The sequence below is a fragment of the Eublepharis macularius genome, chromosome 5 (genome assembly GCF_028583425.1).
Source record: "Eublepharis macularius isolate TG4126 chromosome 5, MPM_Emac_v1.0, whole genome shotgun sequence".
NCBI classification, from domain to species: Eukaryota; Metazoa; Chordata; class Lepidosauria; order Squamata; family Eublepharidae; genus Eublepharis; species Eublepharis macularius.
This window is the reverse complement of record NC_072794.1, coordinates 127,040,821-127,055,560: the sequence shown is the minus strand read 5'-3', so window position 1 is coordinate 127,055,560 and position 14,740 is coordinate 127,040,821. Positions and strand designations below refer to the sequence as shown.

Genomic DNA, 14,740 nt, shown 5'->3' with positions numbered 1-14,740 from the left:
CCCAAGGTACTCATGTAGGTACTTAGGGGGACTATTTAGTTTCCACAGAGCGCAAACCCCATGCTTTTCAATATCTATGTAAAGCCTTTAGTAAAAAATCATTTATAATTTTGGAGTTGGCAGTCATGAAGCCAGTTTGGTGTAGTGGTTAAGAACTGCAAGACTCTAATCTGGAGAACAGGGTTTGACTCCTCCACTTGAAGCCAGCTGGGTGACCTTGGATCAGTCACAGCTTCCTGGAGCTCTCTCAGCCCCACCCTCCTCACAGGGTGATTGTTGTGGGGATAATCTTACTATATGAAAGGCTAAGCGTATTCAAGACAACTCACTTCCTACCCTGGTGCGCTTCCAGAGGGTGCTGCTGTGGAGGGAAGTCCAGATGATGCAGCCAGACCGCTAGAGAGCGAGCCACTGTGGGGAAACCCAGGCCAGGATCAGGTGCGGAGCAGGTGGCAATACCCACCCCTGCCTTCACCCAGCTGGGATCAGGAGCAGGTGGCAATGCCAACCCCCTGCCTTAACTCAGCTAGGATCAAAAGCAGAGCAGGTGGCAATGCCCATCCCCTGTCTTCACCCAGCTGGGCTGAGGAGCGAAGCAGGTGGTAATGCCCGCTCCCCATCTTCACCCAGCTGGGATCGAGAGCAGAGAAGGGCAATGCCCACCCTCCCCACCTTCAACCAGCAGGGATCAGGGGTGGAGCAGGTGGCAATGCCAGGGCCTTGCCTTCACCCAGCTGGGATCAGGAGCAGAGCAGGTGGCAATGCCCAGCCCCTGCCTTAACCCAACTGAGATCAGGAGCAGAAAGGGGGCAATGTCTGCCCCCCTTTCTCCAAGCTGGGATCAAGAGTGCAGCAAGGGGCATTGCCCACACTCCACCTTCACCTGGCTGGGATCAGGAGCAGAACAGGTGGCAATGCCTGCCCCCCTTCAACCAGCTGGGATCAGAAGCGGAGCATGTGGAAATGTCTGCCCCCCCTTCACCTAGTTGGAATCAAGAGTGGAGCAGGAGACAATGCTGGCTCCTCCCTTCACCTAGCCAGGAACAGGAGCGAAACAGGTGGCAATACCCACCCCCTCTTCAACCAGCTGGGATCAGGCATGAAGTAGGTGGCAATGCCTGCTCCACCTTTACCTGGCTGGGATCAGGCACGGAGCAAGTGGCAATGCCCACCCCCTACCTTCAGCCAGCCGGGACAATGAGTGGAGCAGGTGGCAATTCCCCACCCTTCACCCAGCTAATAACAACAACAACATTTGATTTATACACCACCCTTCATGACGACTTAACACCCACTCAGGGCAGTTTACAAAGTATGTCATTATTATCCCCACAACAAAACACCCTGTGAGGTGGGTGGGGCTGAGAGAGCTTCTAGAAGCTGTGACTGACCCAAGGTCACCCAGCTGGCTTCAAGTAGAGGAGTGGGGAATCAAAAATGGTTCTCCAGATTAGAGTCCTGCGCTCTTAACCACTACACCAAACTGGCTCTCCGGCACAGAGCAGTTGGTAGTGTTTAACACATCGTGGTTATACTTACGTTTTGCTTCATTTCTGTCTCTGATTTCTGGTTGGTTCCAGATTTCTACAAATCCAAATCATATTGCTTTGATTATTTAGATGCTCCATCCTGATGATTGTATTGACTTACTCCTTGTAATCTGCCTAAAACCCCAGTGCATAAATTGCAAACAAATAAATCAGAAAGGGACCTACATGCCTCAAGGCTCAATGTCTCTCAGCTTGTGTTAGCACAGGAGGTCACTTCCTGGATCCATACCCCCTCTGACCATACCAAAGTCAAACCCCTGTGTTACTGCCAACACTGCTGGAACCAATCTAGGCTCACTGCCACTTTCTGGACCTATGCTGCTGCCGGCTGTGTCTGAGCCATGACTGTGCAGTATTTCCAGTAGTTTGTTTTGCAATCAGCTACCACTAGCACTTGATAAGGTGACTGTACTGTATTGCTTAGTGTGGCAAAATTCCTTGAACCAGCCCTGCAAGCATTGCTGCATGTTGGATACCTATTCCTTAAGCTACTGTTGAAGCTCAAGAGTCACTGTGTTATTTATCTTTCTAGTCCTTGAATGTTCATAGTGAAGGAAGTTTTACACAAGAAAAACACTTGGACTGGAATTTCCATATTTAGAGGCAGTGTTCCTCTGAATCCCTGATGTGGAGGAATAAACAAGAAAGAACTGTAGCCTCTATGCCCTGAAGCATGTGCTTGCTTCAGTTGGATATCAACTGCTGGACTAAACATACCTTCAGACTGATCTAGCAGGGATCTTCTTATGACTCCTGAAGAGGATTCTTCTGGCCTGAAACTCTTTCTCTAGCACTATATCTTCAAAAATTATTCCATTGCCTTTCCAATTCTTCATAGAGCTTCAGCTCAACACAACACATATTCCAATTTTTCTATTGAATTAATGGAGCTAAACAGAAGAGTCGCCACACTCAACCAGTCCCATGGGCCATCAACTACAATACTTTGCTAGGAGGTAATAAATCAGGAGGAGGCTAGAAAGGCAGATGAAGAAGGAAGATCCTGCCTCTTGCAGAGAGTTCTTTGCCTAACCGTTTGCAGAAGGGGCATGAGGCAAATCAGGCATCCACAATGCAATCCTAAACAGATTTGTTCCAGTTTAAGCCAACTGAAAAAACTACAGTAAAGTTGTCTGTATGTAACAAAAATTCTCCATATCTCTATCCCCCATATATATTTTCTCAAACAAAGCAGTTTGTGACTTTTATATACCTATGTTGCAAGTAGCATCAGTAAGTTGACTAGAAATATAGATGCTCCTAAGAAATAATCACATGTGGTTCAAAACAGAGCTTTTGACTGCCTCATCTTCCTTAAATAGTACCTACAAATGCGTTGGGAAATAGATTACCTCCCCAAAAGCCTCCTGAGAGGCCTTTTCCCCATTTCCTCTTACCTGAGCCTATTAGGCGAATCTCACACCTTCAAAATCTTAACAAGAATGTGTCAACAAGTATGGAAAACAAAACAATGGCCAACAGACTGAAACACTCTGTCTAAATTCTAATTTCAAAAAAAGGGGATGCCAAAGAGTGCAGTAATTATTGGACTGTCACATCAATTTTCCATGCAAGTAAAATGATGCTCAAAATTATACAGCAAAGACTCTTGCCATATATGGAATGAGAAATGCCAGATGTTCACGCTGGATTCAGAAAAGGAAGAGGCATCAGAGATCACAATGCAAATTTACGATGGCTAATGGAACATACCAGGGAATTTCTGAAGAAAATCAGCCTATGTTTTATAGATTACAGCAAAGCTGTGGACTGTGTGGATCATGAAAAGCTATGGAGAGTGTTAAAAAAAATGGGGGTGTTATGACATGTGATTGTTTTGATGCACAACCTGTACTCTGAACAAGAGGCTACTGCTAGGACAGAATGTGCGGAAATAGAATGGTTTCCAGTTTGCAAAGATGTCAGACAAGGATGCATATTATCACCCTACCTGTTCAACCTCCATGCAGAGTATATCATAAGGAAAGCTGGATTAGAAGAAGATGGAGTGAAAATTGGTGGAAGGAACTTTAATAATTTGAGATATGCTGAAGACGCCATGTTACTGGCAGAAAATAGTGAAGACTTGAAACAATTACTGATGAAGGTTAAAGGAGAAAGCGCCAAAGCAGGATTACAGCTGAAAATCAAGAAGACAAAAGTAATGTCTTCTGAGGAGTTACACAATTTTAAAGCTGATAATGAGGAAATTGACATTGTTCAAGATTTTCTGTTCCTTGGCTCAATCATCAACCAAAAGGGAGGCCACAACCAAGAAATCAGAAGAAGATTGAGACTTGGAAGAGCAGCTGTGAGGGAACTAGAAAAGATCCTTAAAGGTACAGATGTCTCTTTGGGGACCAAAAGCAAAATAATCCAAACTATGGTATTCCACATTACTATATATGGACATGAAAGCTGGATAATAAAGAAGGCTGACAGGAAGAACATTGATTCATTTGAAATATGGTGGTGAAAGAGAGTTTTGCAAATACCATAGATGGCCAAAAAGACAAGCTGAAATGACAGAACTGAGGCTATTGTACTTTGGTCACATCATAACAAGATGCAATTCTCTGGAAAAGTCAATAATGATAGGAAAAGCAGAAGGTGGTAGGAAAAGAGAAAGACCTAAAATGCTATGGTTTGACTCAATAGAAGAAGCCAGATCCTCCAGTTTGTAAGATCTGAGCAAGTCTATTAATGATAGGATGTTTTGGAGGTCTTTCATTCATAGGGTGGCCGTAGGTTGGAGGTGATTTGACAGCACATACACACCTTCTGACATTTCATAGATGAAAATGCTTATGTTTGTGTAAATGTTTGTTCTTTCACCTAGTAGTACTGCCTGAACATACGCTTTTGTGCACACATACTGTTCTCTCGGTCTGCTTACCTTGTATTTATTTAGCTACAATAGCCTCTCCTGTGCCTGCTTCTAAAGCAGGATGTGTTAGAAACTGTCCGTAACAGTTTCCTGTTTAAATTTAAGATTGTCTAATCTCACTGTGGATTTGCCTTATATTTATAGAATGATTTGCAGCTATTTTGTGTGACTGCATTTCTACGCATGTACCCTAGAGTCAAAATGCATCTGCGCACCCCTTACCCCAGGTCTGATGATCCAAGGAAGGAGACTGAAGCCTGAGGAACTAGGAGAGTATACACTAACGTTTTTTAAAAAGGCATCGTCCGCATCTCCCTAAAGACAAAATAGGGACAGTTTTATGCGGGAAAAGGACCAGAAAATAGGGAATGCCCCTGGTAAATAGGTACAAGTGTAATGTAATCATTCAGAGGATATAGAGATGACATCTTCCTTTATAACTATTCTAAATCAATCATACTGACCTGAATCTTCAGTCCCACTCAGTCGCAGTTCTTGTAATGAAATGACCTTGCTGAAAAGGGGGAAAGGAATCTGTTGTGACTGATGGAACTCCATCTTAGTGATGGGTTTTGACAGCCAGCCCTGTTTAAAAGGACTGCTTGTGTTTGCCTTGGAAGATGCCTAATGAAAATGCCTGTGAGGGCTTTTCTTGTTCAGCTACTTAAGTGAAGGGCAGCTCTCTCCCTGAATAAGCCACTCATTCTCCTGTCCAGTCTAAGGATCTTTTCAATAACTTGGCAGTAAAGAGCATATCTGTAGCCATTTGCTGCTTTCTTTGGCAGGGATACTCTTCAATTTGGCTTACAACGAATATGCCAGTGGGCAGATAGCAAAACTTTGAGATGTTACAGTGGCTTGCCAATAAAGTGACATTTCAGTGCAGGGCCCTTCCATTGCTGGAAAGGCCTGTAGCAGAGGGTCAAGAAAATATGGAGTGAGGTGAGTCTGGACTGAAAAAAATGGACCCAGCTTTGAATGGTGTTGCTGTGGAACTTGGTGATTTCTGCAAATAAAATGGGGTTACAGGTAAGGAAACTGGGTCACTGAGATTCATATACTTTGTCTATCCGCTCAGGCATGGCAGGGCACGAATCTCTTTCCATTTTGCTGCATATAGTACTCTTGCGGCTGTCACCATGTAAATTTAATATCTTTGGTCCATAGATTTCCCTATTGATTCATGGAGATGGTTTCTCCAAATTTTTCGTCCATTTTACCATACACTTTTTAACTTGTTCCATTTCTGTGTGGTGTTGCAGTAGAATTTTATAGATTCTTCTTAGTAAATGCTTCTGGTCACTGCTTATTAGTAATTCGAATTCTGTTTTTTCTCTTGATCTGCCACCTTCTTTGAGAGTTTGTTCTTTGAGCTTAGATACTATTTGATGATACATCAATCATGGAATATTTTTCCCTTGAGCTTGAATTTGTTGCCAAGTTTTCACATTACCTTGCTTATCTGTCATAAATTCATAATTAAACTGGTCGATTCGGTTTCTAGTGGCGGCATCACAGTGAGCGTTTATTAGCGATATCAGTGGCAAAATTGGTGGGCTCAATGTATTTCTGCACTGAAACCTTATTTTAAGTAGTCCATCTCCTAGTATATGAACACTGTCTTGCTTTTGAATGGATTTGTAATGCTGATCACCACCTTGAGGTCAGGTAGCAATTTTCTCCAGGCCAGTTCGGCTAGGGATCCTGACGATGTTTTGCCATCTTCTGGGCATGGAACAAGGGTCACTGGGTGTGTATGTGAGAGGGAGAGATAGTTGTGAATTTCCTGCATTGTGCAGGAGGTTGGACTAGATGACCCTGGAAGTACCTTCCAACCCTATGATTCTATGAAGAAGTGCTCTGCTTGGGCAGGGGCATGCCCAGAGTTACAATGTCTTTTCGAAGACAGCATCATTTCCCAGGGTCTAGTACAAACTTGTAACATGGGCTGTTATTAATCAATCGATCGATTAATCAATCAATTTAATAGTCTGCCTTTCTTATTGAGACTCAGAGCAGATTACACAGTGTGAGTTAATACAATCAACAGCTGGGACGCTCAACAAACAATGCAATAAGGTATGGATTGCAAAATGCAAAAACAAACATAAATCCAAAAGCATACAATTTCATGTCTCATGAAAGAAAATGTTCTGCTTTATTTCTTGAAATGTCATAAAGAGACCATGTCATTGTAATATGATTGCTTCCAGCTGGAAACTTTGGATGAAGTATATCTATTTCCTCTCCTCCTCATGTTTGAGTCTTTGTGGGTCGGGAGAGGGGCTTCCATTTGTGTATCTTTAAGAGACCTTTGTTGTAGACGTGAATAACTGCCATTCCAAGAGTGCACTTGTTACAAATGATGAGCCGTGGTGTATGCTTCTATTGAAACAGAAAATGAGGCCACTAGAGAGTGGTGCTCTCTACCCTCACAGGGATGAGGTACAATTCTACTACGGCACTAATGCGTACGGAGTTGTGAGGCTGGTGTCATTCGGCTGCAGCTGGAAAGCTAAGAGCAGCAGCACAAAGCTATGTGTTGTGCAGCCTTGCAAAAGCACTGGCTATTGTCTCTTGTTCAGTTGCTGTGGTGCCATGAGAGAAACCGAGCTGGAATCCCTGTCCTCCCTTCCCCCTTCAACATAATTGGTGAAGGCATGTTGTCTGTATCAAGCCTTTGTAATTAATGGGACCTGAGCTTTCCTAGCAGAGCAATTTCTGTCCTTCTCACCAAAACAAACCAAGTCTGACTTTTGCCATGTATTGGAGTAGAACTTGCTAACTGACTTTCAGGCTAACACCAAACCTCTGGATTGAAGGCCACAGTTTCTCTAACATACACAGTGCTAGTGTGGTCTAATAGTTATAAAGTGTCAGACTTGGACTTGGGAGATCTGGGTTCAAATCCCCACTTTGAGTCTCTCTACACAAGACATCTTACACAGGGACGCTCAAGTAACTTACTTTTTGTGTGGTCTTATATTTAGGTGTATTCTGCCTCCCTGTATATCCACAGTGGGAGAACAAGTGTAAGCTCTTTCACTTGAGCATCCCCAATGTAAGATGTCTTGTGCGGAGAGACTCTCAGACTTGAAGCATACTGGATGACCTTGGGCCAGCCACTCTCCTTAAGATAACCTACCCCCAAGGTTGCTGGAAGGATACAATGGGGGAAGAGGAGACTCATGTATGCTGTGTGGAATTCCTTTGAGAAAGAGGTTAGAATAAAATCTCAACAGATCGATTTAACATCACACAGGGAGAAGCTGGAAACAAACTCAAAATAATCTTTGTTTGTGAATTCTAAGCTAGAGGGTTAGTATCTGCTTCTAGAGAATGTGATTATGGGTTTGTATTGCAACAGATGAGTTGGGGTAGTTAAGTGAGTGATAATCTGCCTTAGTATAAGATAAAGCAGCCCTTGGTTACCTTGCCCACCTCAATGAGGTGTTAGCTGTGCAATCCCAGCATTCTTGGAAAACCTAGGTTACTTAGACTTATTTTAATTCAGCTTCCTGCCTGGTTTTGTAACTGAAAGAGTCTTGGTTAGCCTGATGGATGACCTTTGCCAGAGGGGAAGAGGAGAACGGGACTCTGTTAATTCTACTGGATCACTCAATGACTTTCATTACCTCAGATCATGCTCTTCTGGCCGATCAGGTATCGGGAGCACTGTGCTTCAGTGGTTTCAGACCTGTTTTATCAATCAATTACAGAAGTCACGCTGGGGACAGCAGCTTGACTGTATGGCATCACTGCTGTGGAGTCCTCCTGTCTTCTTGACCCTCATGCTGTTTACGATCTACATGAAACTGTTAGGACAGGTTGTATCAGTATGCTGATGACACCCAATGTTACTTCTCCTTTTTATCAGGTGAATCAATGGATGACCTGAATGAGTGTCTGGAGGTGGTAATGGGTGATGAGAGTCAATAAGTTTAATTATTTTATTTTAATTCAAACAAGAGACTGAGGCACTGTTGTACTTTTGTCCAACTCTATTTGGTGTTCCATCTACATCCTTGTCTTAAGAAGACAGACCTGGCTCATTAGCACTGCTGTGATAACATCTAGGTTAGATAACAGTAACCCATAAAATCCTAGAATCGTCTCTCCAGGGCCATCTAGTCCAACTCCCTGCACAATGCAGGAAATTCACAACTATCTCCCCTCCCCCACCCCCACACACATCCCTAGTGATCCCTGCTCCCTGCCCAGAAGACAGCTAAACACCGTCAGGACCCGTAGCCAAACTGGCCCAGAGAAAATTGCTTCCTGATGCCAGAGTGCCAATCGGCATTACTCTGGGTATGTAAGAAGCAGCCACGAGAATTAAGCGCTGGTGTAACCCTTCCTGTCCTCCCTCTCATGATCTGTCTAGGTTCACAGTCTTTGGGCTGCCTTTGAAGGCTGTCTGGAAACTTTACCAATGCAGAATGCAGCAACTAGGTTGTTAACTAGCATTGACTAAATGAGGCATATTCTGTTAATTTTAAAACATTTTCACTGGGTGTGAATTGAGCCACAGTTGAAGGTGCAGGCTATTACCTAAACAATCTGGGGTTTTGACTACCTGTTCCAATATCAACTTGCCTGTCAGTTAAAATCAGCATCAGAGGTGTGCTCTGTGTTGTTCTCACCTTCTGTTGTAAGATGAGTTCTTCTGACACAGCCAAAGAGAAGCCCTTTTCTATAGTGACATCTTGATTAAGGAAAGCCTTTTTCCCACAACAATTTGCCTGGCTCCAGCAATGTTACCTTTAGGCATCTCATAAAAAGCTCTCATATTTATCTAGGCCTTTTATTTAGATAGGCATTTTAGTGTATTGTTTTATTTGCTCCTATAGATGGTCCACTAACTTCTGTTTATGCTATTTATCCTCTGTTCCAACTTATGTTGCCTGCTAGTTTTTGTCTTTTGTTATTAATTGAAGTTTCAAACATTAACATTTTATAAGATCTAAACTGGCGTTTTACATTGTTCATGTTGTACATCATCTCAAGCTTTTTTATGGAGAGTGCAGCTTATAAATAAATCTTTAGGCTAACTCAAAACATTCTGCAAAGCACTTTTGAACACCGTGCAGAAAATCATGCAAATTCTCCTTATCCAACACTCTTTCAAGCTTCCAATGCTAGAGAAAAATCTACACCTCACAAGGTGAATCTCAAAACATGAGTTCACCCAGAGGAACTGTTAGCAGATTTTGTGAGTACATAGGGTCTTGGGATGTGTACAAACATATGTGCACGTCAGGGCCCACACAGGTTTTTTTCTCCCATTGCTCAAGACTGGCTTCTTGACAATGCATTTGACAAATGTACTGAACAGTGAATCAAATGCTGATTCAGTGGTTTGTCTTGTACCTACCACTGTGTTTCAGTGTCTCTTCTTTAATTTAAAAGTGTTTCATATACATTTATTCAGTTGAATATTCATCTGTCTTTCCCTTTGCCTTATTTTTAACAAAACGGAATCATTTTTGCAAACACTGAAAAACTGCTTCATGTATACAGGATTACAATAGTACTGGTTTCTAGCCAATCAGTGCTGTACTATTGTAAACAGCCAACAGCTAGTTTATCCATTCCCGAGCTCAGTCCATGAGAGAAGATGGTAGATCTAAACAAACTGTGCTGAGTGTATGTCACAGTGGGCTCATGGCTCAATTAATGTATATCTGCCTGGCTGCTTGTTAAGCCAGCAATGTTCGTAGTTTTGTATATGTGAACCAAAGTGTATTAATGCCAGTACAGTCTTTACACCATAGCAAGTGGCTAGGGCCTTGGAATTATCTGCCTGGGAGTTTCCAGGAAGAAAAGGGAGTCTTTTTTGTGTGTGCGCAGATTTTCAGTACTCACCTGCCCTTCATTTAACCTTTAACCATTTGAATTTTGTTTTGCTTTTCCAGTTGGCAGGCTCTGCAGTCGTCGCATTCGGGCTATGGCTACGGTTTGGAGGGGTAATAAGAGATTTATCAACTGAGGAGAAGTCCCCAGAATACTTTTATCTGGGTAAGTTCTGTGTAAAAATTGTGTGAAGATTCTGCAACTTTCATAACCAAGAAATTATTAGGATAGACATTGGAACAATTAAACTCCCTGGGATATTCCCTCTTTCTTCTTCTTGTTTTCCTGAGGTTTTCCCACCCTCCTGAGTTAATTGGCATGAGCTATGATGTGGCTGGGCCAAGCTGGCCTGTAGCCCCACCCTCCACCTCCCTTAAAGGGCTGCCTCACCTCTCCCCATCCTGCTGATACTAGCACATTAAGGCCCAGGGCCATCCCATGTGATAGCTGTTCCTCCCTCACCCAGGACTGGTAGGTTAGTAGGGTTGCCAGGTATCCATAGGCTACTGGTTTGTTGTGGGGGAGATGATACTCTCTTGCCACAGGAGTGCTCATGCACTTTGCATGGGAGCCAAAATTGGCCTCACACCAAGCACAGGAGCACTTCTGCAGCAGGCACAATGACATCACTTCCAGACATCATGATTTTGCACCTCCTGGGAGTGCATGTGCCTCTCATTTGCCTGGGTTTCCTGCTGGTGACTGACAATTGCCAGGAGGCTTGCCACCTCCCACCAATCAACAGTGATTAGTGGGCCCCAGGGCAAACCACTGGGAGTTTGCCAGCTCCAGCAGACACCTGGGAACCCTATTGGTTGGGCATGCCACCAGCTTCTTGGACAGGCCCAGCTTCAATGTGCTTACCACCTGGAAGGTGTCAGCCTGCAGAGGCAGGGCTCAATTCTTATGTATGCAGGCTGTTACCAAGTGGACTGTTCAAGCTGGCCCTTTCCCTTTCACCTCTGGTATGTATGAGGGTGCTGGGGCCACCCTTGGACACCAGCCTTTCTCCAAAGACTCAAGACACCTTCAAATAAAAATCAAGTCATAATGGTGATAAAAACCAATATAACAATGTGTATAATAGATCACAAACTGCCTAAAAATACACAAATGCCTATTACAGCCATCCCCCACAAAATTAAGTACATCATCAGCCTCAGAAACGTTTCTCAGAAATACTCTGTGGAAAGTCAGAGGCACAGGTGTCCTCTGCAAGGGCTGACAACCTCCAGGTGGGGCCTGGAGATCTCCTGGAATTACAAATTTTCTCCAGACTATAGAGATCAGTTCCCCTGGAGAAGATGGGTGCTTTGGAGAGAGAACTCTATGACATATACCCTGCTGAAGTCCTTCCCCAAACGGACCCTTCCCAGGATCCACCCCAAATATCCAGAAATTTTCCTCCCAGATGTGGCACCCTACCTCCTCAGGCAAGCAGTTCCCTAAAAATGGCCTCACAACTGAAAAAGTTCCTGCTTGAGCTGAGGATGAGTGGGCTGATAGACAACAAGGAGGAAGTCATCCAAGGAATGCAATTGCAAGTCTTTTCTTGTAGACTATAATGGACACCCCCTCCCCTTCACTCCCCCACTGTCAGGCAGATTTTCCTGCCAAAATTCAGTTTGCCTGCTTTGGCTGAGCAGCCCCAAGCAGCATATTAATCTTTGTGGTTTGAAAATCTGTCCCATCCTGACAGTTAGATATAACTGACTTTTTAGCCCAGCCAAGGAACTTGATGAGGAGAAGCAGAAGCCCTCTTCCTTTTTGTTGTAAATTACACTGGAGGCTGTATAACGTTCAAAAGGAAATAACTTTATTTAACAGGCAGGGGTTGAATAAGTGTAGTCAGGGAATGAAAGTATTGTGGTAAAATTTTGTTGGCAGTACAAAATATACTTTGAGTAACAGGCAAAATAGTTTCCTTGAAGCTTAGTTTCTTATATTCTTGGTTCTTAGCAGTAAGAGGTGTTTTAGTTAATACTTTAGTTATAGCAACAATGTTTCTTTACAGAGTTTCCTATGACAGCTCAGGTTTCCTGGAGTTAGTTTAAAACTGTTTTCCCTTCACAACAAACACTGGGTCCTCCTCAGAGCCAACCCTCTTTTAGAAACTGGGCAGGAATTAATCTTCTTCTCCTAAGAAGGTATAACCCTTCTTCTTTTGGCTTGAAAGGGAGTCTAACCTACTACCCAATCATTCCTGCCAAAACATACTCCCAGTTCTATGGTATCTGTGTCAAGCAGGCTTCATCTTCTGTTGACACTTATGCCAAGAATTCTTAAATAGAATTCATTTTCAGGACAGTGATGTTACAGTTAAGGCAAAAGTTTCCCCATTCCTCACTCCAGAAGGGAACCTCTCTGACCTTCCCTGTCAGACTTACTCAGGGCTCATTTCGAGGGGGAATGCACCGGAACACCGTTCTGGTAGTTCCCCCAAGCCAGGTGGCCCTGACCACCTGACTTGAAAACATTTTGGGCCGATTAGGCCTCGATTGGGGCCAAAAAGGCCACAATCGGGGCCAAAACAGCCCAAATTGGGATGATGCAGGGTGGGAGAAGCCTCCCCCAACTGGCACCAACCCAGTCACGGCCGTTTCGGCCCCAATCCTGGCTGAAACAGGTCAAAAATGGCCCTTTTTGGCCATTTTTGACCCGTTTCAGCCGGGATCAGGGCCGAAACGGCCCGGATTGGGGCCGAAACAGCCCGGATCGGGTTGGTGCCAGGCAGGGGGAGCCTTCCCCACCTGGCACTGACCCGGGTCCCGGCCATTTCCACCCCGATCCTGGCCGAAATGGGTCAAAAATGGCAGAAAATGGCCATTTTGACCCATTTCAGCCCGGATTGGGGCCGAAATGGCCAGGATTGGGGCCGAAATGGCCAGAATCAGGTTGGTGCCAGACAGGAGGAGCCTCCCCCACCTGGCACCGACCCGGTCTTGGCCATTTCGGCCCCAATTCTGGCCGAAATGGGTAAAAAAATGGCCAGTTTTGACCCATTTTGGCCAGGATCAGGGCCGAAATGGCCCAGATCAGGGCCAAAATGGCTGGGATCAGGTCAGTGCCAGGCAACAGGAGCCTCCCCCACCCAGCACTAACCCAGTCCCAGTCGTTTTGGCCCGATCCTGGCCGAAATGGGCCCAAAATGTCCATTTTTGTCCATTTTGGGCCCATTTCGGCCTGGATTGGGGCCAAAGGGGTCTGGATTGGGTCAGTGCTGGGCGGGGGAATGTCCCACACCCAGCACCTTCCCGGTCCTGGCCTTTTAGGCCCTGTTTCGGGCTTAAATGTGGCATATGTTAATGAGTGTGGGTGTGGCATCTGTTAATAAGTTATGCTAATGAGTTCCTGCAGTTCTTTTTCTATGAAATGACCCCTGGACTTAATAATAAAAACTCCCTCTGAACAATCCTGTGAGAAACCAACTGTCAGCCTTTCAGCTGGGTTCTAACTGAACAATCAGAGAGGAGGGAGCAGCCTGTCACTTAAGCTCTCCATTCAAAGAAAGAGTTAACTCTTTCCCTCCCATCTCTCTGATTGTTGCACTTAGGAAACCTGCTTTCAAGTGCAGTCTGTTACATAAACCCTTGGATTCTTGCTGGTTTTCCACCACAAGGCAAATTAGTTTGATGATTTAAATCAAGAAAATTGTAGAAGGAAGAGGAAAGGGCTAACCTTCTTCCCCAGCACTGCTTTCCAAACCTGAACTGGGCCCTTCGTTTTGGCCTTTCTTTAAAAAAAATTAGTGATCTAGTCACAGATTTCCCACTACCTCTGAGAAAAGAGAGAGTTGTAAGCTGGTTGAGGATGAAGCACCTTGGAATGGGAGGTCTTAATCCAGGTGAGCTTTATGTCCAAACTGACTGTTTGCTTTCTCTCCCTGCCTTCCCCACCATCAAGTTGACCCTCCTAACAGAACAAAGCCAGCTAAGTGCATCCTTTATGCATTTCCCTGTGCAGCTGATAGGGATGAAGGATCTGCAGGAATGATTATTCATCTCCACTTGTGCCATCTTGTCTATTCAAAAATAAAGCAAACATTTCAGACACTAAAAGTCTGTTGTACTGTCTCTCATCCAAAGGACAATAACAGTGCAATCCTAAGCAATATTATACCCTTCTAAGTCCATTATAGTCAATGGGTTTAGAAAGATGTAGGATTGCACTGTAAGGCCATTAAAACTGTTCCAGAAATTCTCACTGTTAGAGAAATGGAGAGACTGTAACAAATAGGATTTACAAATGACCCTGTGCCAGGTAGTGGATTTCAAAATGTAGAAATCTATATGGGCAGTTTCCAGAAAGCTTGACAATTCATAAAGTTGTGCCAAAGAGACATTAGATTCCAGTTACTTTAAGCTTTCTACTTTGATTGTTCATAGTGGTTAAGTGGTTGGGCTGTGAATCATTGTTCTACTGATTCAAATCCCACTACTGCCAGGATCTC

The 14,740-nt window shown here is 44.1% G+C and overlaps 1 protein-coding gene across 1 annotated transcript in view; it reads left to right on the top strand.

Annotated features, from left to right (window-relative positions):
* The window catches only part of TSPAN2 (tetraspanin 2), a 93,000-nt gene that overhangs the window by 16,494 nt on the left and 61,766 nt on the right, over positions 1-14,740 (top strand). Inside the window, exon 2 of the mRNA XM_054980965.1 lies at positions 10,353-10,455. Within this exon, the coding sequence (XP_054836940.1) occupies positions 10,353-10,455 (103 nt within the window). The remainder of the gene's footprint in view (positions 1-10,352; positions 10,456-14,740) is intronic.